The sequence below is a fragment of the Chiloscyllium plagiosum genome, unplaced genomic scaffold, assembly GCF_037043375.1.
Source record: "Chiloscyllium plagiosum isolate Xiang-an unplaced genomic scaffold, Cpla_swu_hap1 HiC_scaffold_8, whole genome shotgun sequence".
NCBI classification, from domain to species: Eukaryota; Metazoa; Chordata; class Chondrichthyes; order Orectolobiformes; family Hemiscylliidae; genus Chiloscyllium; species Chiloscyllium plagiosum.
In genome coordinates, this window is record NW_028270146.1 from 12,457,991 (window position 1) to 12,483,823 (window position 25,833).

At 41.8% G+C, this 25,833-nt stretch overlaps 1 protein-coding gene across 2 annotated transcripts; it reads left to right on the forward strand.

Moving 5' to 3' along the window:
- Nucleotides 1-4,352: 4,352 nt before the first annotated feature.
- On the forward strand, nucleotides 4,353-23,527 carry LOC122553351 (G protein-coupled receptor 68-like). 2 transcript variants are annotated; one of them, XM_087989587.1, is made up of 3 exons: nucleotides 4,353-4,731; nucleotides 18,945-19,325; nucleotides 21,911-23,527. In XM_087989587.1, the coding sequence occupies exon 3, from the start codon at nucleotides 22,020-22,022 to the stop codon at nucleotides 22,998-23,000; it is 981 nt and encodes a 326-aa protein (XP_087845713.1). In that variant the 5' UTR covers nucleotides 4,353-4,731; nucleotides 18,945-19,325; nucleotides 21,911-22,019; the 3' UTR covers nucleotides 23,001-23,527. The 2 variants fall into 2 exon arrangements, with proteins under 2 accessions (XP_087845713.1, XP_087845714.1); XM_087989588.1 differs by lacking the exon at nucleotides 4,353-4,731 and having other exon boundaries at nucleotides 17,924-19,325.
- The last annotated feature ends 2,306 nt before the right edge of the window (nucleotides 23,528-25,833 follow it).

Below are 25,833 nucleotides of genomic sequence, written 5' to 3' on the forward strand. Positions count from 1 at the left end.
CATGTTGTCCCCCTGTACAAGAAGGGTAGGAGGGATATTCCAGGTAACTACAGGCCAGTGAGCCTGGCATCAGTGGTGGGAAAGTTGCTGGAGAAGGTACTGAGGGATAAAATATATTTATATTTGGGAAAGAATGGGCTTATCAATGATAGAGTTCCTTGAGGAAGTGACCAAGTTGATAGATGAAGGAAGGGCTGTAGATGTCACATACATGGACTTTAGTAAGGCATTTGATGAAGTTCCCCATTGTAGACTAATGGAGAAAGTAAAGTCACATGGTGTGCAGGGTGTTCTCGCTAGGTGGATAAAGAACTGGTTGAGCAATAGGAGACAGAGAGTAGTAGTTGAAGGGAATTTCTCAAAATGGAGAAAGGTGACCAGTGGTGTTCCACAGGGATCACTGCTGGGGCCGCTGTTGTTCGTGATATACATAAATGATCTGGAAGGAGGCATTATTCATCTAATCAGTAAGTTTGCAGATGACACGAAGATTGGTGGAGTAGCAGAAAGCATAGGGGACTGTCAAAGAATACAGAAGAATATAGGTAGACTGGAGAGTTGGGCAGAGAAGTGGCAGATGGCTTTCAATCCAGGCAAGAGTGAGGTGATGCATTTAGGCAAGTCTAATTCTAGTGCGAAACATACAGGAAACGAAAGAGCCTTGGAAAAAGTTGATGGGGCAAAGAGATCTGGGAGTGCAGCTCCATTGTACCCTGAAGGTGGCTGCACAGATGGATAGAGTGGTCAAGAAGACATATGGTATGCTTGCCTTCATCGGACGGGTTATTGAGTATAAGAGCTGGCAGGTCATGTTAAAATTGTACAAGACATTGGTTCGGCTACATTTCGAATACTGTATACAGTTCGGGTCGTCACATTACTAAAAGGATGTTGACGCTTTGGAGAGGGTGCAGAGAAGGTTTACGGGGATGTTGCCTGGTATGGAAGGTGCTAGCTATGAAGAGAGGTTGAGTAGGTTAGGATTATTTTCATTAGGAAAAAAGGAGATTGAGGGGAGGACCTGATTGAGGTCTACAAAATCATGAAGGCTATAGACATGGTAGACAGAGATAAGCTTTCTCCCAGGGTGAGGGATTCAATAACGAGACATCACACACTCAAGGTGAGAGGTGAAAAGTTTAAGGGGGATATACGTGGCAAGTACTTTACACAGAAGGTGATAGATGCCTGGAATGCATTGCCAGCAGAGGTGGTAGAGGCAGTCACGGTAGATTCTCTTAACATGCATCTGGACAGATGCATGAGTAGGTGGGGAGCAGAAGGATACAGATGCTTAGGAATTGGGCGATAGATTTAGACAGTGGATTTGGATCGGCTCAGGCTTGGAGGGCCGAAGGGCCTGTTCCCGTGCTGTAATTTTTCTTTGTTCTTTGTTCAAAGATTCTGATGGCATTTCCAGCAAATTTAAATGTTAGCTTTTGCTATAATTATCTCTCCTTTTCCCCAGATGAAACCAATTCCAACTCCAGCTTGTCTGCCAATTCCAGCAGTTTTGCACCTTACATAAAAATCCTTAAGTCATTTCATAGTGACTGAAAGAGCCATTACTATAGCAAGCAATGTTAAAATCAACTGAACTCAACACCAGGAACAAAAGACACTAGCACCTATTACTCGCCACCTTTGAGTCCAACAACCCTGGTCCCAAATTGGAATTATCAAATCAATCCTGACAAGAGCCCCCAGTCTGTTATGGACCAGACCAGACCCCCTCAAGATATTTTAAGAAGGTAGCCTAGAGCGCAACTAATTATTATTTTTAATGCAGATTGTGGTGGATATTCCAGGTGTGATGCAGCTGGTCAAACCATTCAGCTTTAAGCAAAACAGAATTTATTTGAACACGACAGTTGAAACACAAACAAAAGAAAATGGTCTTTAGAATAACTTAACTATTGGAAAACTTAACTGACCTAACTAAGGAACTGTTCCAAATCTGATAACATCCCATAAACACACCCCCTGGCAAAAGTTAAATTCGAACACAAATTCTGACAGCAGGAGAGATCTCAGAAAGAAACATCAGTCAGGAACCATCTGCTGGTGTCTGGAACCTTTTTTTACATTGCAGCTGCTTCTCTGCTACAGCTAAATCAGCAGCTTCGCTCTGTCACAACTAAACCAAACTAGAAAAAAACCTGAACTGGGATAACTATCCATTTCCTTGTCATTGTTAAAACAGACATTTCGTCACCTCTGCCTTTATGACTTCTCTTGGAATAAAAACCAAAGACAAAGTAACCTTGTTAAAGTGACAACATCAATACATGGCCATGTAACCACCGTTGATTGCCATAAAAGTCAACCTGGTTCACTGATGTCCTTTAGTGAAGTAAATGAGCCATGATTTGCCAATCTGATCTATATATGCTCAATACCCACAGCAATTTGGTTGACTGTGAACTGTTCTCTAGGCAATTACAGATGGGCAATAAATGGCAGGCTAGCCAGTGATGCCCACAACCCATGCACAAAGAAATTGAAATCTACATCATTCTTAATAAAATCGTACATCCTGCTTTTTCTTCATATATTTCCTTAAATTCCTGAGTCCTAGCATCCTACAAGATTCTTCCATTGACCTTCCTCTCAGTGAGAAAAGACTATTTGTATCAGTCCCATTACTTCAGTATTGGCTAACAGTTGCAGGTACAAATTTTGAATTGTCCATAACTCTTTCCATCTCAGCCTTACTGTCGCTATCTTCTTGCCCTATTCTTTAAATAGCTGATATATTTGCTCATTTTTATCTATTCCACTGCAATGGTTTCAACACGTGAATGTGACTTTTCTTCCTGTGAATTTGACTGACTACCAGTTAAAGCATTCAACAAACTTCTTAATCATCTTGTATGGACTACTGAATCCTGCAGGATCCCCTTGTAATGGCAACAATATCAACACTCCATCGCCTGTTCTGGTTTCAGCATACAATATCTGTCCAATCTTTCATTTTCGCCCGTGAAGTCTTTAAATAGTCATATGTTATTTTGCATCCTATATGAGTCTCTCCAGAAACACAGACCCATGAATCTACAGCAGAGGATTCATCTTCTGTCCTACAACCATTTGTTTGACCAATTATTGTGGATTATTTACCTCACAGTCATCAATAAATCTGATTGCATTAAACAGAACAGATTCATTGCTGAATCTCTGGTAGAAAATCAAAGACAATCGAGACATTTGTCCCAACCAGAGGGATATTGATTGCAGTGTTTTAAGCATTGTCTTCAGGGTCTGATGGGAGCTCTCTACAGCTCACTGTGTTTGTGGACGGTATGTCCTGTGTGCTCAGTACACATTAAGTTGTTGGCTTCATATCCCAAAAAACGTCACTTTTAAAAGAAATCCTTTCAATGTAGATAATGCCCAAATAGCTCAAAATCTTCCAGCTTTTCCCAATCATTGTAGTTAAATGATGACCAACATCTGAAAGTAATTTGCCAGAACAACCCCAGAACGTCCCTATTTATACTTCAATGACTTGAAAACTAGCTCTTGTACAGTCTTATAATTTTAGCATGGGAACTACCCAGCATTGTGAAATCTACCACCCACCCTGAGATATACTCACCATCGTGAAATGTTCCCATACACCACCGAACGGATGGGAAATCAATAAAAGCAAGTGGGAAGGTACAGGAGGATGGAAAAAGAACCTGTGTATCAGGGGCAAATTATATTTCTTTGACAAGCAGCTGAGGAGGTATGGATAAAGAAGGGTCTGATGGTTTGTCGGTTCTGACAGTTGTGGAGATTCAGTGTTGAAGGTAGGCTGGAAAGGCTCTTAATTATGTGGGCTGTGAGCTGAAGCAGTTCATTTTCACAGTGTTATTGAAAGGGGAGTAAGGGGGCAGACAATAAGAAGGTACCTGCCTGATGTGGAATGGGAGGGGGGGGGGGGGTGTTGGAACGTTGGAGGATTGAACAAGATTGGGAAGGGAGAGGGGTAAGAGTTTGAAATTAAAAGAAAGAAGCATTTAAAAGATCACATTATGAATTAAGAAATTGCTTCAATTAAATCAAAACTCTTTATTTGCATTGCCAGAAAGTAACATTATCTGGGAGTTGGCGGGAGCCAGAAGTCCTTCTCCAAATCTGTTCCACCAACATTAACATTTCTCATTGTACTGTTCACCGGCACTGATATTCTTTACTCGGGTCAACTGAACAGGTGTAAGATTCTACAGTTTGACAGTCTCCTGAGCTGAAGATGACAAGTCTGGTCTTGATCAGTCGGGATGTGATGCTGGGAAAGAGGGGGCGGGAAAGGAATCAAATTTCTCGGAAAGCTTGGTCATTTGTTTGTACTTGTCTCGGTTACAGCCTCTAAGTCTCGGAGATTCCTGCACTAAAGGGCACGGTGCTGTGATGTAGAGAGCTCTCTCTCTCTCTCTGACGGCTACATAAACTCACCTTCAGACCAGAAATGGTGCAGAAACAGCACAGGGTGTGTGTGTGGATGTAGATGGTGCTCAGTCTCTGTGAGAAGACGGTGATGATATAGATCGGTGTGAGTCCTGGTTTCTCCTTGACCCTTAAGCACTTGTTGTGAATGCCAGTCCGTGCAAATCCAGGGGGATAGAGGCGACTAACTGTAACGTGGAAAGAGTCGCCAAACTTCACATCGATCAATTCACCCAAGAAGGAAATTCCGGAACAGGTCCGACTGTCTGTCAGGAATAGACAACAGGGACTGACTCACAGGTAACACTTCCATTGGTTTCTAACTATCCGCAGAACCCAGTGGAGAGAATGAAGTGTAGTGCACGAAGAGGAAGAGAAGTTGGCGGGAAAATCAGAGCTGAGTGATTTGATGACGGTTTTTGTTTCGAAGTTGTTAAACTGTGAAAGTGTCTCTGTTACTCTCAGCAATCCGCGGGACATGGACCTGGTGGGATTGGATATTCCTGGTTTGCATGATGTCGGCTTTCACTCTCCATTTCTGACAATGGAGCCAGATATAAAGGTTTGAGAAGGAACTCAGAGATTGTGGGGTTTGCCAGGTGAAAGCAGGGCTCGCAATGCTGGTGTGAGTGCGCCTGAGGATCAGAGGCAGAGGTTCAGAGTGTTTCTATTGGGTCAGGGAGTGAGTTGCAGGTTTGCAGGGAGAGCCTGAGAGAGGGTATAGAGAGACCGGGAAGAGATTTGGGACATGGATTGGAAGTTGAAATGGAGCCGTTGGGGAATTGGCTGAAGGAGGTAACCAGCATACAGGTAAAGGGTGGGTCAGTGTAGTGAGGGAGAGACCATGGGCAGCAGGGACATGAATGTCCAACTCCAGACCTCGAGCACCATCCAGGCTCATGCAGCCAATTATATAAGGCATGGTATCACTGTGCTATGGACCAGACCAAAACCCCTCAACACATTAAGAAAATAGTGTCGACCCTCACTTTGTCTTATTTTATAGGCGAGCGTGAGACATTGCATTCCGGATGCAATTCATTTGATCAAACTACCAGTCTTGAAACAAAACGCACAGTATTCGTATACTATCGTTAAAACACAACAAAAGAAAGAAGACATTGAATGGGAATTGGGGAAAGTAACAGAACAATAGATTATTTAACTGCTAATCAGTAACTGGTCCATCATAGCAACATCCCATTAAAAACACACACACTTGACATAGGCAAATTTCTGAAATAGATTGTCTCACATGTGATTCTGGCAGCAGGATGAAACCCCAGCTTTTAGGTGTAACAGAGAGAAGAATAACAGCTTCCACATCCAGCTTCAACACCCCAACAATTACCTTTACTGAATTACTAAAACTAAAAATCTTGGGTCCGTGTGAGCTCAATCTCACCCATTCATGCTGTTTCTGTTGTTTCAACGTTTTTAAAAAAAGGCCTCACAAGTTGTTAACTTTATTGCCTTTGGAGCAGACTGTGTCTCAACCTTCCTTTATTAAAGCAACAGGACAAAGTACAGCTCATGAAGTAATCGTGTTCCCCTTAAAGAAAACAAACTATCAATACATAAAGATGGCTTCAGTTTTAAAAAACATTTAGCTTTACGTTACTAGTATACTACAACACATATACATTACACTGGCTCTAAGGATTAAAACAATCACTACCATAATCAAGTTCAGTCTTTTTTTTCACACCACTGAAGGCCTCCATCCTCCTTCATCAAAGTCACAACTATGTATTGGCAATTACATTCTCTCATCTCTCATGTGTATCATTTTCAAATTGAATGGCTGCAATAATAAACTCCATCAAAAATGTCTGGTAATTTTATCTGTAAATGTTTCCAAAAATTTTAAGGAGTTATATTCAGTGTATATAATTGTCACAGACACATGACTAGCATTATAAATGTTGCAATGTTGTAATGCCAACACCAAGCTCAAGGTTTCCTTCTCAATTAGAATATTTTCATTGATGATCATTCAATTTTCTGTAAAAATATCCATGAGGGCTTTTTATCTTCTCATCATCTTCCTGTCAGAAAACAGCACCTACACCCACATCACTCACATTGATAGCCACTTTGAATGACTTTGCATAATTAGATGTGATTAACATTGGGACAATGGTTAACAGAGCTTTCAGGCTGTCAGATGTTTTCTGAGATTCCTCCATCCACTAAAATGTTTTGCACTTTTTCAACAAATCAGTCAATGGAGTAATCACACTGCTAAAAGTTGGTACATACTTCCAATAAAAACCACTCATATGACCTTCCCTCCATAGCAGGCAGCATACTGGTCAATCTCCTCTGCAACCATTCCAACGCTTCCACATCCTTCATGTAATGTGATCAGAACTGTATGCAATATTCCAAATGTGTCCGCACCAGAGTTTTGTACAGCTGCAGCATGACCTCATGGCTCCGAAACTCAATGTCTCTACCAATAAAAGCTAACACACCATACACCTTCTTAACAATCCTATCAACCGAGGTGGCAACTTTCAGGGATCTATGTAAATGGACATCGAGATCTCTCTGCTCATCTACACTACCAAGGATCTTATCATGAGCCTTGTACTTGGTATTCCTGTTACTATTTCCAAAGTGAATCACCTCACACTTTTCTGCATTAAACTTCGTTTGCCACCATTCAGCCCAGCTCTGCGGCTAACATATGTCCCTCTGTAACCTGCAACATCCTTTGGCACTGTGCACAACTCCACCAACCTTTGTGTCATCCACAAATTTACTAACACATCCTTCAATGCCCTTATCTAGGTAATTTATAAAAATGAAAAACAGCAGTGGCCCCAAAACAGATCCTTGTGGTATACCACTAGTAACTGAATTCCAGGATGGACATTTCCCATCAACCACCACCCTCTGTCTTCTTTCAGCTAGCTAATTTCTGATCCAAACCATTAAATCACCCTCAATCCCATACCTCCGTATTTTGTGCAATAGCCTACCGTGGGGAACCTTATCAAATGCTTTACTCAAATCCATACACATCACATCAACTGCTTTACCCTCATCCACCTGTTTGGTCACCTTCTCAAAGAACACAATAAGGTTTGTGAGGCACGACCTATCCTTCACAAAACCATGTCGACTATCCCTAATCAAATTATTCCATTCTAGATGATTATAAATCCTATTTCATATAATCCTTTCCAGTACTTTAATCACAACCAAAGTAAGGCTCACTGATTTATAGTTACCAGGGTTTTTTCTATACCCTTTCTTGAACATTTGCTATCATCCAATCTTCTGGCACGATTCCTGTTGACAATGACAACATAAAGATCAAAGCCAAAGGCTCTGCAATTTCCTCCCTAGCTTCTCAGAGAATCGTAGGATAAATCCCATCAGGCCTTGAAGACTTATCTATTTTCACACTTTGCAGAATTGCTAACACCTCCTCCTTATGAACGTCAATCCTACCTAGTGTAGTAGCTTCTATCTCCTCAACAACATTATCTTTTTCCAGTGTGAAAACTGACAAAAAATATTCATTTAGCACCTCTCTTATTTCCTCAGACTCCATGGACAACCTCCCACTACTGTCATTGACTGGCCCTAATCTTAGTCTAGTCATTTTTTTATTCCTGACATACCTATAGAAAGCTTTAGGGTTTTCCTTGATCCTACCTGCCAATGACTTCTCATGTCCCCTCCTGGCTCTTCTTAGCTCTCGCTTTAGGTCCTTCCTGGCTAACGTAACTCTCAAGCACCCTAACTGAGTCTTTATGTTTCATCTTTACATAGGCTTCCTTCTTCCTCTTGACAAGAGATTCAACGTCTTTAGTAAAGCACGGCTCCCTGGCTTGACCATCTCCTCCCTGCCTGACAGGTACATACCTATCTAGGACACGCAGTAGCTGTTCCTTGAAAAAGCTCCACATTTCAATTGTGCCCATTCCCTGCAGTTTCCTTCCCCATTCTATGCATTCTAAATCTTGTGTAATTGCATCATAATTACCTTTCCCCCAGCTATACTACTTGGCCTGCGGTATATATCTCTCCCTTTCCATTGCTAAAGTAAACATAACTGAATTGTGGTCACTATCACCAAAGTGCTCACCTACCTCCATATCTAACACCTGGCCTGGTTCATTACTGAGTACAAATCTAATGTGGCCTCGCCTTTCATTGGCCTATCTACATACTGTGTCAGGAAACCCTCTTGCACACATTGGACAAAAACTGACCCATCTAAAGTACTCCAACTATGGTGTTTTCAGTTAATATTTGGAAAGTTAAAGTCCCCCATAACAACTACCCTGTTACTTTTGCTCCTATCCAGAATCATCTTTGCTATCCTTTCCTCTACATCTTTGGAACTATTTGGAGGCCTATAGAAAACTCCCAACAGGGTGACCTCTCCTTTCCTGTTTCTAACCTCAGCCCATACTACCTCAGTGGACAAGTCTTCATGAAACATCCTTTCTGCCACCATAATACTGTCCTTGAATACCTCCCACCCCTCTTTTGCCACCTTCCCTGTTGTCACCGAAACATCTAAACCCTGGAACCTGCAGCAACCATTCCTGTCCCTGCTCTATCCATGTCTCCAAAATGGCCACAACATCGAAGTACCAGGTACCAACCCATGCTGCAAGATCACCCACCTTATCCTGGATGCTCCTTCAAACCACCTGCCTGCCTGCCAGTACACTCTTGCTACTTTGAAATCTTATTTATGACCTCACTGTTCTCAATCTCCTGTACACTGGAGCTACAATTCAGGTTCCCATCCCCCTGCTGAATTAGTTTAAACCGTCCGGAAGAACATTAGCAAATTTCCCCCCAAGGATATTGGTACCTCTCTGTTTCAGGTGTAGACCATCCTGTCTGTAGAGGTCCAACCTACCCCCGAATGAGGCCCAATTATCTGGGTGTCTGAATTCTTCCCACCTGCACCATCCTTGTTGCAACATGTTCAACTGCTCTCTCTCTCTCCCTAGTCCTCGCCTCGCTAGCACATGGCACGGGTAACAAACCAGAGTTTACAACTCTGTTCTAGTTCTAAGCATCCACCTAGCTCTCTGAATTTCTGCCTTACATTCCCATCCTACCTATGTTGTTGGTATCTAAGTGGACCACGTCTTGGGGCTGCTCCCCCTCCCCCTTAAGGATTCCGAAAGCACGATCTGAGACTTCACCAACCCTGGCACCTGGGAGGCAACACACCAACTGTGACTCTCTCTCGTTCCCACAGAATCACCACACAACTGAATAATCCTGAAATGGCTTTATTGATTTGTCTTTGAAATGTAGCTGGCATTTTTCATGCCAAATGGCATGACTTTAAACTGGTACAGTTTGTTCAGTGTCATGAACCCTAAAATTTCAGATAAAGTTATCTGCGAGTATAATCTGAATAAGTCCAACTTAGAAATATAAGTTCCTTGTCCCACCTTTTCAATACAGTCTTCCAGATATGAATAGGACATGAATCTGATTTTGTAACTGCACTAACTTTGCGATAGTCCTCCCATAATTGTTGGGTACCATCTGGTTTTGGCACCATTATTTTGGGTGAGCTCCATTTGCTGCAACTCACTTCAATTATATTGTCTTTGAGCATGTGTTCAATGTCTTTTTGAAATTGTGCCAACTTTAGATGATTATGTCTATAAAGATGTTGCTTAATTGGAATAGCATTTCCTATATCTACATCATGCATAATTAGATTAATTCTTCTCAGCTTATACCCATATATCTTCCCATGTGATTCTAATAATTTTTTCAGGTCATTTCAATTTTCCTCTGGAAGGTAAGTCAATAATTTTTGACAACTTCCTCACTGTCCAATTTAATTTGAAGAATGTCTAATTCAGAATCATCTGAACTTGGTTCTTCACTCTGTGCTGTAAGTAATATTATATTCTCCTTTTGCATTCCTTCAAAGTACCTTTTGAACATATTCACATGTCACACTCTGTGAGATTTCTTTCTATTTGACATTTTTATCAAACAATTCACCTCACTCAATTTCTTTTCGATTTGATAAGACCCACTAAACCTTGCCTTGAAAGGTTCACCTACCACTGGTAGTAATACTAACACTTTACCTCCTCTGGTGAAATTACACATTTTTGATTTCTTGTCTGCTTCTTGCTTCATCACATGCTATGCTACTTTTAAGTGCTGTCTAGCTAACTCACTTGCTTTGTTTAAAATTTCCCTAAAATCTGACACATTGTCAAATTGAACTCTGACTTATCAATTGTTCCTTAATTAATTTCAGTGGATCGCTCCATGCCCAAAATCAAATTCAAATAGACTGATTTTGGTAGAATCATTAGGTGCATCATTAATTGCAAAAAGTACAAATGGAATTCCTTTAACCCAATCATCTGGATAGTTTTGAATACAAGCCCTCATCATAGTCTTTAAAGTTTGATGCCATTAATCTAATTCTCCCTGCGATTCTGATGCTATGCAGTGGATTTAAATTAATTTATTCCTAAGATATCCATAACTTTGTTGAATACTTTTGATGTAAAAGTTGGTCTTTGATCTGATTGTGTCTCCGTGGGTAGATTATATCAAGCAAAAAAATTGAGTAATTCTTCTATAATCCTTTTAGCTGTGACACTGCCCAATGGAATAGCATCTGGAAATCTAGAAGACACATCCATTATGGTCAAGAAATACTGATTCCTACTTTTTGTTTTAGATAGGGTTCCTACACAATCAGTTAAGACTTTTGCAAAAGGTTCCTCAAATGGATAATAGGGGTGCTGGTTTTATCATTATCTGAGGTCCTCCAATTACCTGATGTATGACATGTCCAGCAAAATTCAACCACATCTTTATGCAGTCCAGGCTAATAAAAACAGCTTTGTATTTTGGCTTGAGTATTCCTTACTCCTAACGGACCTCTTACTGGAAACTCATGTGCTACCTACAACATTTCCTTTCTATAATTCACCTGGCAAAGCTGACAACCTGACAAACTGTTGCCCATTTCTCCTCCATTTAAATATATGATGGTCACCATTTTGTCATCAAGACTTTATTCTTAAGATGGTGACATTCTGGGCAATACTCAGATTCTTTTCCCGTGTATGCTTTTGTCATACAACTGCTTTAGTTTTTCATCTTTCCATTCAGTTAATTTCTCTGAACTAAAAATATCCAATTTCTCCTCCACCTGTTCTTTTTTCTCAATATTTTTATCAAATAAAGTTTCTGACAACTGAAATTCAATTTTCTTATCTTTACTCCTTTATTTCTCCTTCTGTTTCACCCTGTGGTTTTATGACCTTGTTTCCACACATTCAGGAAAAATCTCAGGATATGCTCCCTGTAACACCTCAGTTGCCTGATTTTCCACTGGTTTTTCAAACACAGTAGGCCTCACTCCCATCTGTGATCCAGCTATATCATTACAAAGCATTTCTGGAATCAAGATTTTCTCTGTTACTCCACTTCATTTTCACCAGATCTCCAACCTCACTTTACATAATGGAATATTTTTGGATGTATTGAAACAAATCACCACCAGGCCTTTGGCTATGATGGGGTTGCTCTCCATCACTACTCCTACTTTTCACTGCTACCTCTAACCATTTTCAGTCAACTTTGAGTTTTCAGTTTCAGCCTCTGAAGTTCAAAAGATCTCTCTTTCTCCCTTTCTTCTTCTAGAAACTTCCTTTCCTTTTCTTTTTGTTCGGCTTTTAATTGTAATTCAAACTGTTTCATTTCCTTTCCCTTTCTTTTTCTTCTAACTCAAGCTGCTTCATTTTCAATTCAATTTTAGCCATTTCTAATGATTCTGATTATATTCCTGGCAATTGTAAATGCTGCACGATTGCCAGAAATATTTCCACTTTTCTTCAGAGACACAGGCAACTCCAACTCCATCTTGTTTGCCAATTCCAAAAGCTTTGCCTTCCTCATTATTTGTAAAAGTCCCGCAATTACTTCTTCCACCCCCAGGAAACTCACAGTGACTTAAAGGGCCGTTACTATACAAGGCACATGCTGTTTGAACCAAACAAATTCAACACCCGAAAAGAGAACACCAAAACTCACCACTTACTGCCTTTGAACCCAATGATCCTAAATCCAACATGGAATTAGAGATTTTGATCCTGACAGGAGCACCCAATTTGTTTTGGACAAGACTAAACCCCCTTAGAATATTAAGAAGCCTAAATACTTTTTTATTTAAAAGGCAAATGCCAGGCATTGCATTCCAGATGCAATTTGATTTGCCAAACTACCAGTTGTGAAGCAAAATACATAATATATACATTATAGTTAAAAAACAACAGAAGAAAGAAGAAATTGGAATAAATGAACTCTATTGGAAAACTTAATAGAATAACACATTATTTAACTACTAAACAGTAACTGTTCCATTATAGTAACATTGCATAAACACACCCTTAACAATGGCAAATTCTTAAAATAGATCGTCTCACATGTAATTCTAGTAGCAGGAGGAGAAACAAAGTTTTCAGCTGGTTGAGGAAAAACAGCTTCCATATCAGCTTCATAGAGTCAGAGATGTACAGTACGGAAATAGACCCTTCAGTCCAACTCATTCATGCTGAACAGATATTCCAACCAAATCTAGACCCACCTGCCAGCACCCGGCCCATATCCTTCCAAACCCTTCCTATTCATAAACTCATCCAAATGCCTTTTAAATGTTGCAATTGTACCAGCCTCCACCACTTCCTCTGGCAGCTCATTCCGTACACGTACCATCCTCTGAGTGAAAACATTGCCCCTTAGCTCTCTTTAATGTCTTTCCCATCTCACCCTAAACCTATTCCCTCTAGTTCGAGACTCCCCCACCCCAGGGAAAATACTTTGTCTATTTATCCTAACCATGCCCTTCATGATTTTATAAACCTTTAAAGGTCCCCCCCTCAGCCTCCGATGCCCCAGGGAAAACAGCCCCAGCCTGTTCAGCCTCTCCCTGTAGCTCAAATCCTCCAACCCTGAATCTTTTCTGAACCCTTTCAAGTTTCACAACATCTTTCCGACAGGAAGGAGACCAGAATTGCACGCAATTTTCCAATAGTAGCCTAACCAATGTTCTGTACAGCCGCAACATGACCTCCGAACTCCTGTACTCAATACTCTGACCAATAAAGTAAAGCATACCAAATGCCTTCTTCACTATCCTATCTACCTGCGGCTACAGTTTCAAGGAGCTACAAACCTGCACTCCTAGATCTCTTTGTTCAGCAACACTCCCTAGGACCTTACCATTAAGTGTATAAGTCCTGCTAAGATTTGCTCTCCCAAAATGCAACACCTCACATTTATCTAAATTAAACTCCATCTGCCACTTCTCACCCCATTGGCCCATCTGATCAAGATCCCATTGTAATCTGAGGTCACCGTCTTCACTGAGCACTACACCTCAATTTTCGTGTCATCTGCAAACTTACTAACTATACCTTGTATGCTTACATCCAAATCATTTATGTAAATGATGAAAAGTAGAGGACCCAGCACTGATTCTTGTGGCACTCCATTGGTCACAGGCCTCCAGTCTGAAAAACAACCCTCCACCACCACCCTCTGTCTTCTACCTTTGAGCCAGTTCTGTGTCCAAATGGCTAGTTTTCCCAGTATTCCATGAGGTCTAACCTTGCTAACCAGTCCCCCATGGGGAATCTTGTCGAACGCCTTACCAAAGTCCATATAGATCACACCTACCGCTCTGCCCTCATCAATCCTCTTTGTTACTTCTTCAAAAAACTCAATCAAGTTTGTGAGATATGATTTCCCACACACAAAGCCATGTGACTATCCCTAATCGGTCCTTGCCTTTCCAAATACATGTACATCCTATCCCTCAGGATTCCCTCCAACAACTTGCCCACCACCAACATCAGGCTCACTTGTCTATAGTTCCCCAGCTTGTTCTTACCACCCTTCTTCAACAGTGGCACCATGTTAGCCAACCTCTAGTCTTCCTGCACCTTACCTGTGACTATCGATGATACAAATATCTGATTAAGAGGCCCAGCAATCACTTTCCTAGCTTCCCACAGAGTTCTAGGGTACACCTGATCAGGTCCTGGGGATTTATCTACTTTTATGTGTTTCAAGACATCCAGCACTTCCTCCCTTGTAATATGGACATTTTTCAAGATGTCACCATCTATTTCCCTACATTCTATATCTTCCATGCCTTTTTCCACAGTAAGTACTAATGCAAAATACTTGTTTACTATCTGCCCCATCTCATGCGGCTCCACACAAAGGCCGCCTTGCTGATCTTTGAGGGGCCCTATTCTCTCCCTCGTTACCCTTTTGTCCTTAATATATTTGTAAAAACTCTTTGGATTCACCTTAACTCTATTTGCCAAAGCTATCTCATGTCCCCGTTTTCCTCTCCTGATTTCGCTCTTAAGTATACTCCTACTGTCTTTATACTCTTCTAAGGATTCACTTGATTTATTCTTTCTATAGCTGATATATGCTTCCTTCTTTTTCTTAACCAAACCCTCAATTTCTTTAGACATCCAGCATTCCCTATACCTACCAGCCTTTCCTTTCACCCTAATATGATCTCAGCAACAACTGCTACTGAAAAATTAAAATGTAAAAATCCTGGCTCTATGGGAGCTTGACCCCCACCCAGTCAGGCTGCTTATAATTTTCCAACATTAAAAAAAAAACAAAGCCTCACAAGCTGTTTACTCTGTTGGCTTTGTGCAGACTTCTTAGCACCTCTATTTCAATGTTTCTTCAAGAAAAAAAAGGTCAAAATGCAGCTCTTAAAGCCATAGTATCATCAACCCTGGAGTCAGGGAGAATCTGAGAGGACAGGAAAATGGCTAATGTAACACCCTGTTTAAGGGAGGAAGGCAGAAAATGGAAAACTATAGGTTGATCAGCCTGACCTCAGATGTTGGTAAGATTTCAGAGTCCATGATTAAAGATGATTTGGAGACACCAGTGTTGGACTGGGGTGTACAAAGTTAAAATCATACAACACCAGGTTATAGTCCAATAGGTTTATTTGGAAGCACTAGCTTTCGGAGCACTTACAATCTTATAATATTATTCTCCACAACCATCTGATGAAGGAGCAGCACTCCGAAAGCTAGTGCTTCCAAATAAACCTGTTGGACTATAATCTGGTGTTGTGTGATTTTTAACATTACTAAGGATGAGATTGTGGAGTACTTGGAAGTGCCTGGTTAAACAGTGCTGAGACATCAAAGGGAATGTTTAGAGCCATAGGTACTCAGCTGTCCCTTCCAAGCCAATAAACAGCCTGTGAGGCCTTGGTTTTTTTTAAAAGTGGGAATAATAGAAGCATCCTGAAATGGCGGGGTCAAGCTCCCACAGAACCTGGGTTTTAGTTTAGTTTTCAATAGTTGATTGTGTTTGAAGTTGGTTGTGGATGTTGCCATAGCTCCCTCTCTCTCTACCAGAGATTTCTCTTGGGGTTATTTTTTTCCTGGTTTGCAGAAACATTACATGTAAGACAAATTATTCTACTAAATTTGCCTTTGTTAAGGGTGTGTTTACAGGATGGTATTACACAGGTTGTTGTTTAACAGTTAAATAATCTGTTATTCTGTCAAATTTTCCACTAGAGTTAAAATTACACTAATTCTTCTTTCTTTTGCATTTTAACTGTAGGTAAGAGCAAAGTGTCTTTTGCTTAAAGCCAAGTAGTGTGACCAATCAAATTACATCTACGACACAGCACTTTACATTTACCTCTAAATAAAATAAAAGGTAGGGCTGAGGCTATCTCCTTAATAGCAAAAGAGACAAAATAAGTCCTGTGGGCTCAGAACACATTAAATTCTGGCTTCATTTTAAAATAAAATCACTTTCAAAAGAAATCTTTTCAATGCAGATAATGCCCAAATAGTTCAAAATTTTACAGCTTTTACAAATCATTGTTAAACTTAAATATATATTCCCAACAGTATTCAAATGTTTTGAATGTAACATGTTAAAGCAACCCAGAAAGTTCCTATTTATACTTCGACGACTTGAAAACTAGCTCATGCACAGTCTTATAATTTTAGCATGAGACCTACCCAGCATTGTGAAATCTACCACCCATTCTGAGATATAATCACCATTGTGAGATGATCCCATTCACGACAGAATGGATGAGAAATCAATAAAGGTAAATGGGAATACACAGGAAGATGGGAACATCACTTATGTATAAGGAAGAAGGAGTAAGTCGAATTTTTTTGAAAAGTAACATGGAGGTATAGACCATTGGTCATAGAAAACAGAGAGTAGTTGTTGTGGTTCTGTTCGCTGAGCTGGAAATTTGTGTTGCAGACCTTTCGTCCCCTGTCTAGGTGACATCCTCAGTGCTTGGGAGCCTCCTGTGAAGTGCTTCTGTGATGTTTCCTCCGGCATTTATTGTGGTTTGTCTCTGCTGCTTCCGGTTGTCAGTTCCAGCTGTCCGCAGCAGTGGCCGGTATATTGGGTCCAGGTCGATGTGTTTGTTGATAGAATCTGTGGATGAGTGCCATGTCTCTAGGAATTCCCTGGCTGTTCTCTGTTTGGCTTGTCCTATAATAGTCTGCAACATAAATTTCCAGCTTGGCGAACAGAACAACAACGAGCACCCGAGCTACAAATCTTCTCACAAATTTTGAACAGAGAGTAGTGGTTGAAAGGTGCTTTCAGAACAGAAATCAGTAACCAGGGGTGTTCCACAGGGATCATTGCTGGGGTCTTTGCTGTTTGTAATACATACATAAATAATCTGCTTGAAAATGTGGGTGGTCTGATGGGTAATTTTGCATGACACCAAAATCGGAGAGTTGTAGGTAGTGAGAAGGATTGTGAAATATACAGTGGGATACAGATAGATTGCAGATTTAGAGAATGAAATTGCAGATGGAGTTTAATTCAGACAAATTCAGGTACAAATTATACATTAGACACCATTAGAAGCAATGATATACAGAGAGATCTGGGCATACAGGTCTACCGATCATGAAAGTGGCAACACAGGATAATAAGGTGGTCAAGGAGGCGTATCGCACGCTTGCCTTCATCGGTCGGGGCACTTGTTATAAAAGTTGGCAAATTATGTTCCAGCTGTACAAATTTTAGTTAGGTCACGTTTAGAATATTGCCAGCAGTTCTGGTTGTCACACTACCAGAAGGACATGGATGCTCTGGGGAGGGTACAGAGGTTAACCAGGATGTTGTCTGGCCTGGAGGGTTTTAGTTATGAGGAGAGGTTGGCTAAACTCAGCTTGTTTCACTGGAAAGATGGAGGCTGAGGGGTGACCTGATAGAGGTCTATAAAATAATGAGAGGCATACATAGGGAAGATAGAGGCCCTATCCCAGGCTAGAAATGTCAACTGCAAGAGAGTGCAGATTCAAGGTGAGGAGGAAAGTTTAGGGGAGACATGCGGGGAAAATGTTTCACACAGATGGTAGTGGGTGCCTGGAGCTCACTGCCAGTGGAGGTGATGGAACCAGGCATATTAGCAACGTTTAAAGTATATCTTGATAGACATATAAACAGGAGGTGAACAGAGGGATAGAAATTGTGTATTGGCAATAAGTAACAGGCATAAATAGGGATTAGGAATTGGCAGGCTTGATGGGCTGAACAGACTGTTCCTGTGCTGTAATCAGTTGAAAAAATTGAAAAAGTCGGGCCAGGAGATACTGGTGTGGAGTTTTGCTAGTATTGACAGGTGTGGAGAGACAGTATTGAAGGTAAGTTGGAATGGCTTTTAATGGGCGGCACGGTGGCTCAGTGGTTAGCATTGCTGCCTCACAGCACCAGGGTAACAGGTTCAATTTCAGCCTTGGGTGACTGTCTGTGTGGAGTTTGCACATTCTTCCCCCTGTCTGCGTGGGTTTCCTCCCACAGTCCAAAGACGTGCAGGTCAGGTGAATTGGCCATGCTCAATTGCCCATAGTGTTAGGTGCATTTGTCAGAGGGAACTGAGTCTGGTGGGTTAGTCTTTGGAGGGTCGCTGTGGACTGGTTGGGCCTGTTTCCACACTGTAAGGAATCTAATTATAGAGTTACCACTGGGCTGAAACAGTACTAACAAATGGGGAGTGAGGGGGGCAGGCAATAAGGCCCTGATATGGAATGGGAGGGATTGTTGGAATGATCGAGGATTGAACAAGATTGGGAAGGGAGAGGGGTGAGAATTTCAAATGAAGAGAAAGAAGCATTTAAAAGATGACGGTAAATTGTGAAATAAGAAATTGCTTCAATTAAACGGAAGTTCGTCATTTTTATTGTCAGAAAATAATATTCCCTGGGGTTTGGCTGTTCCACCAACATTAACATTTCTCATTGTACTGTTCACCGGCACTGATATTCTTTACTTGGGTCAACTGAACAGGTGTAAGATTCTACAGTTTGACAGTCTCCTGAGCTGAAGATGACAAGTCTGGTCTTGATCAGTCGGGATGTGATATTAGCAAAGGGGCGGGAAAGGAATCAAATCTCTCAGAAAACTTGGTCATTTGTTTGTGCTTATCTCGGTTGCAGCCTCTAAGTCTCGGAGATTCCTGCACTAAAGGGCACGGCGCTGTGATGTAGAGAGCTCTCTCTCTCTCTCTGACGGCTACATAAACTCATCTTCAGACCAGAAATGGTGCAGAAACAGCACAGGGTGTGTGTGTGGATGTAGATGGTGCTCAGTCTCTGTGAGAAGACGGTGATGATATAGATCGGTGTGAGTCCTGGTTTCTCCTTGACCCTTAAGCACTTGTTGTGAATGCCAGTCCGTGCAAATCGAGGGGGATAGAGGCGACTAACTGTAACGTGGAAAGAGTCGCCAAACTTCACATCGATCAATTCACCCAAGAAGGAAATTCCGGAACAGGTCCGACTGTCTGTCAGGAATAGACAACAGGGACTGACTCACAGGTAACACTTCCATTGGTTTCTAACTATCCGCAGAACCCAGGGAATGAAGTGTAGGGCACGAAGAGGAAGAGAAGTTGGCGGAAAAATCAGAGCTGAGTGATTTGATGACGGTTTTTGTTTCGAAGTTGTTAAACTGTGAAAGTGTCTCTGTTACTCTCAGCAATCCGCGGGACATGGACCTGGTGGGATTGGATATTCCTGGTTTGCATGATGTCGGCTTTCACTCTCCATTTCTGACAATGGAGCCAGACATAAAGGTTTGAGAAGGAACTCAGAGATTGTGGGGTTTGCCAGGTGAAAGCAGGGCTCGCAATGCTGGTGTGAGTGCGCCTGAGGATCAGAGGCAGAGGTTCAGAGTGTTTCTATTGGTCAGGGAGTGAGTTGCAGGTTTGCAGGGAGAGCCTGAGAGAGGGTATAGAGAGACCGGGAAGAGATTTGGGACGTGGATTGGAAGTTGAAATGGAGCTGTTGGGGAATTGGCTGAAGGAGGTGAACAGTATACAGATAAAGAGTGGGTCAGTGCAGTCAGGGAGGTCAAGGGCAGCAAGGACATGGATGTTCGACTCCAGGCTTCGGGCACCAGTCAGGCCAATGTAGCCTATTCTGTAAGACATGGTATCACTGGGGTCTGGGAGGATCCCTGAAGTCTGAAAAATGGTGAATGTAACACCACTGCATAAGAAGGGAGGGAGGCAGAAGATGGATAACAGTAGGCCTGTTTGCCTGACCCCAGTTGTTGGTAAGATTTTAAGAGTCCGTTATTAAGGATGAGATTGTGGAGGACTTGAAGTGCATAGTAAAATGGGACCATCAGCACCACTTCGTCAAAGGTGAGTCAGTGATCTATTTGGATTTCAAGAAGGATTTTTCCAAGATGCTGCACAGAAAGGAGGCTGCAAAGTAAGATGAGCCCATGTTTTTTGGGGCAAGGTACTGTCATGGATAGAGGATTGGCTAACTGGCAGAAAGCAGAGAGTGGGGAAAAAGAGGATGGCATCTGGTGATCAATGGAGTTCTGTTGGGGTCAGTTTTGGGACCACAGCTATATGTCATATATTCACAATCTGGACAAAGGAATTAAGGATGTTGTTGCTAAGTTTTCAGCTGACACAAAGATAGGTAGAGGGACTGGTACTGTTGAGGAAGCAGAGGGTTACAGAAGGACTTGGAAAATGGACAAAGAAGTGGCAGATGAAATACACTGAGATTATGCATTTTGATAGGAAGAATGGAGGCATAAACTATTTTCCAAATGGGGAAATGCTTTGGAAATCTGAAACACAAAAGTGTCTTAGAAATCCTAGTTCAGGATTCTCTTCAGGTTAAAATGCAAGTTCAGTTGGCAGTTAGGAAAGCAAATGCAATGTTAGCATTCATTTTAAGAGGGCTAGAGTAGTAGAGCAGAGATGTACAGGGCTGTATAAGGTTCTGGTTGGACCACTTTTGGAACATTGTGAGCAGTTTTGGGCCTCGCAGCTCAGGAAGAATGTGCTAGCTTTGGACGGCTTCCAGAAGAGGTTTACAAGAATGATCCTGGGAATGAAGGACTTGGCTTATAAGAAGTGGTTGAGGACTTTAGGTATGTACATGATGGGATTTTTAAGGATGAGGGAGGGTCTCACTGAAACTTATAGAATACTGAGAGACCTGACTGAAGAGGACATGGAAATGATGGTTCCCATTAGTAGGAGAGATTAGAACCTGAGGGCACAGCCTCACCGTAAAGGGACAACCCTTTAGAACTGAGATGAGGAGGAATTATTCAGCTAGAGGGTGGTGAATCTGTGGAACTCATTGCCACAGAAGGCAGTGGAAGCCAAGTTACTGAGTGTATTTAAGACGCAGATAAATTATTAAATCATAAGAGGATCGAGGATTAGAGGAAAAAGGCAAGAGAATGGGGTTGTAAAACTAATCAGCCATGATCAAATGGTAGAACAGATCTGATGCTCCTATATCTTATGGCCTTATGAGGTTAAGCAGCAGCGATCCCTGAGCCCATCAATATATCAGTGTGTGCCACTCACAGGGTGCACTGCAGAAACTTGACAAGTTTCCTGTCGTAGAATCTCCCAAATCCACAAATCCTACAACATCTAGAGAAACAAGGTCAGCAGTTGCATGAGAACAATACCACCTGTGGGCTCCTTCCAAGTCACTCACCATCTTGACTTGTAAATATATTATCATTCTTTCATAATTCTAGCTAAATTCCCAGAACTCTTTCCTCACCAAATAGTGGGTGTACCTACAATGAGTTAATTGCAATACGTCAATAAGATGGTTGGGCAATATACTGAGTAATAAATGCCATATACAAAAATGGATATTGAAAATAATCATTTAACTGAGGAGTTTCAGAGAATGTTTAGCACAAAGCCTATGAAGTCATGCAGATATTTGAGAACAAAAATAAAAGAAATCACATTATTATTTTTAAAAACTGTGAACCATTGGGAAAAGTGCAAGCGATTGAGATAAACTGCAAAGAGAACTATACTGGTGAATGGGGTTAAATAGCCTCCTTTTCTGCTTCAGATTGTATTACTATATTACTTCATAAATGCTCTGCTTTTGCTCTAAAGGTGACTATTTTCGGTGAAGAGGAATTAAAAATAAAAGTAGCATTGAGGTTTGAAATCACAAACTCAGGACCTCGCAAAAAACATTTATTGGACAGCATTGTGTTGAACGATGAGCAACTGTACTGTTGAGCACAGTATCCACCAGATCCTGTTTCCCGCCGTCTACATTGGGGTCTTCATTATTGGCCTCCCGATTAACCTCCTGTCCCTGTATCACAGCTACCTACAGATCAAGAAGAAGAATGAGCTGGGAATCTATCTCTGTAATCTGACCATCTCAGACCTTTTGTACCTCCTTTCCTTACCTTTGTGGATTCAGTACATGCTGCAGCACGATGACTGGCAATATTCTCGGGAACTTTGCATCTTCAGCGGTCTGCTCCTCTACCAGAATATTTACATCAGTATTGGCTTCCTCTGCTTCATTGCCATTAACCGCTACCTTGTTGTGGCTTACCCTCTGAAATTTAAATTCATACACAGCAGGAAGGCAGCTTTGCTCATCAGTATTCTCAGCTGGCTCAAGGAGATAGCCATCTGCACCATTTACATGGGCTCCAAGGTTCTCAGTAAAGACGAGGGGAATGATACCCTGTGCTTTGAACATTATCCTCTGCGCCTAAAGGACAAATATTTAAATATTTACAAACTCTCCATTGGCTTTGGTCTCCCTTTGATTTTATTAATCTACTCTTACTATAAACTGTTGAGGGTTGTCCACAAAGTGCGTGGTGTTCAAGAAGAGCAAAAATTACGAATAAAAAAATTGGTATCTGGGACAATCATCATTTTCCTGGTTTGCTTTGCCCCTTATCACATTTTCCTGATGGTTCGAACCATATTTGAGTATGACTGTCCCTTTGCTGACAGCGTTTTTGAGGTTTACCATATCGGCCTCCTGCTGATGAGCTTTAATTGTGTGGCAGATCCCATCTTGTACTGTTTCGTATCTCCAAGTTCACAGGGCTGGTTAGCAAGGTTCCTCGATCCTGTTATCAAGCTACTTCCTTGCAGAACGAATGAAGTAATTGTGACTCCAGCAGCTCCGATCAAATCAACAGTTATGAATAAAACTGAATTAACACAATAAAGATGTGGAAAGCGGGCTGTATTTAATGGGTAATGGGTTTTGGGAGTTCAGTTATGAGTACAACTCACATAAACTGATTTATATTCATTCTATCATTGTACATTATGGTTAATGTGATTGAGGTGTTTGTAACACTTCATCTATTCTGCTGGACACGTGGAGAGAAAATATCTTCCCTGTTGCGGTAGCCCAATACAAGGAGCTGTCTTTAAATATGTTCAGAGCCCATTTTCACCCAAATGACAAAGCACTGCCATGCTGGCAATTTGAAATACAATAAACAAAAATGAAATGTAAACAGAAAATGCTGGAGCAAGCCAGCAGGTCTTGCCTAATCCATGGAGAGAGTGGTAGTGTTTGGAGAACCCCAAATAAGTCATATCAGACTCAAAATATTAATTATGTTTCACTCTCTCCACAGATGCTGTCAGTCCTGCTGTGTTTCTCCCGCGCTTTGTGTTTTTATTTCATCCAAATTGCAACAAAAATCTGAAATTCTTATTTGTGATGTTACACGTGAATGGGCGTTTTCATGGGTCTTACCAATGGGTTTTGAGAAGATTTGTAGCTCAGCTTGAGGATTTGGATGTAGGTTTGCTCGCTGAGCTGAAAGGTTCATTTCCAGACATTTTGTTACCTTCAGTGGACCTCATGCGAAGCAATGCTGAAAATTCCTGCTTTCTATTTATATATTTGGTTTCTTTGGGTTGGTGATGTCATTTCTGGTGGTGATGTTATTTCCTGTGGTGAAGTTACTTCCTGTTCCTTTTCTCAGGGGGTGGTAGATGGGGTCTAACTCGATGTAATTGTTGACAAAGTTCCGGTTGGAATGCTATGCTTCGAGGAATTCTCATACGAGTCTTTGTTTGGCTTGTCCTAGGATGGATGTGCTGTCCTAGTTGAAGTGGTGTCCTTCCTCATCCGTATGTGAGGATACTAGTGAGAAAGGGTCATGTATTTTTGTGGCTATTTGGTGTTCGTGTATCCTGATGGCTAGTTTTCTGCTTGTTTGTCCAATGTAGGACCTGATCAGGTGTACCTGAGAACTCTGTGGGAAGCTAGAGAAGTGATTGCTGGGCCTCTTGCTGAAATATTTGTACATCGATAGTCACAGGTGAGGTGCCAGAAGACTGGAGGTTGGCAAATGTGGTGCCACTGTTTAAGAAGGGTGGTAAAGACAAGCCAGGGAACTATAGACCAGTGAACCTGACCTCGGTGGTGGGACAAGTTGTTGGAGGGAATCCTGCGGGACAGGACGTACATGTATTTGGAAAGGCAAAGACTGATTCGGGATAGTCAACATGGCTTTGTGCGTGGGAAATCATGTTTCACAAACTTGATTGAGTTTTTTGAAGAAGTAACAAAGAAGACTGATGAGGGCAGAGCAGTAGATGTGATCTACATGGACTTCAGTAAAGCATTCGACAAGGTTCCCCATGGGAGACTGATTAGCAAGGTTAGATCTCATGGAATACAGGGAGAACTAGCCATTTGGATACAGAACTGGCTCAAAGGTAGAAGACAGAGGGTGGTGGTGGAGGGTTGTTTTTCAAACTGGAGGCCTGTGACCAATGGAGTGCCACAAGGATCGGTGCTGGGCCCTCTAAGTTTTGTCATTTACATAAATGATTTGAATGCGAGCATAAGAGGTACAGTTAGTAAGTTTGCAGATGACACCAAAATTGGAAGTGTAGTGGACAGCGAAGAGGGTTACCTCAGATTACAACAGGATCTGGACCAGATGGGCCAATGGGGTGAGAAGTAGCAGATGGAGTTTAATTCAGATAAATGCGAGGTGCTGCATTTTGGGAAAGCAAATCTTAGCAGGACTTATACACTTAATGGTAAGGTCCTAGGGAGTGTTGCTGAACAAAGAGACTTTGGAGTGCAGGTTCATTGCTCCTTGAAAGTGGAGTCGCAGGTAGATAGGATAGTGAAGAAGGTGTTTGGTATGCTTTCCTTTATTGGTCAGAGTATTGAGTACAGGAGTTGGGAGGTCATGTTGCGGCTGTACAGGACATTGGTTAGGCCACTGTTGGAATACTGCGTGCAATTCTTGGTCCTTCCTATTGGAAAGATGTTGTGAAACTTGAAAGGGTTCAGGAAAGATTTTAGATTAGATTAGATTACATTACAGTGTGGAAACAGGCCCTTCGGCCCAACAAGTCCACACCGACCCGCCGAAGCGAAACCCACCCATACCCCTACATTTACCCATTACCTAACACTACGGGCAACTTAGTATGGCCAATTCACCTGACCCTGCACATCTTTGGACTGTGGGAGGAAACCGGAGCACCCGGAGGAAACCCACGCAGACACGGGGAGAACGTGCAAACTCCACACAGTCAGTCGCCTGAGTCGGGAATAAGGATGTTGCCAGGGTTGGAAGATCTGAGCTACAGGGAGAGGCTGAACAGGCTGGGACTGTTTTTCCTGGAGCGCCGGAGGCTGAGGGGTGACCTTATAGAGGTTTATAAAATTGAGGGGCATGGATAGGATAAATAGACAAAGTCTTTTTCCTGGGGTTGGGGAATCCAGAACTAGAGGGCATAGGTTTAGGGTGAGAGGGGAAAGATATAAAAGAGACCTTGGGGCAACTTTTTCACGCAGAGGGTGTTACGTGTATGGAATGAGCTGCCAGATGAAGTGGTGGAGGCTGGTACAATTGCAACATTTAAGAGGCATTTGGATGGGTATATGAATAGGAAGGGTTTGGGTGCTGGCAGGTGGGACTAGATTGGGTTTGGATATCTGGTCAGCATGGACGGGTTGATCCGAAGGGTCTGTTTCCATGCTGTATATCTCTATGACTGTAGTGTTTGTTACAGTC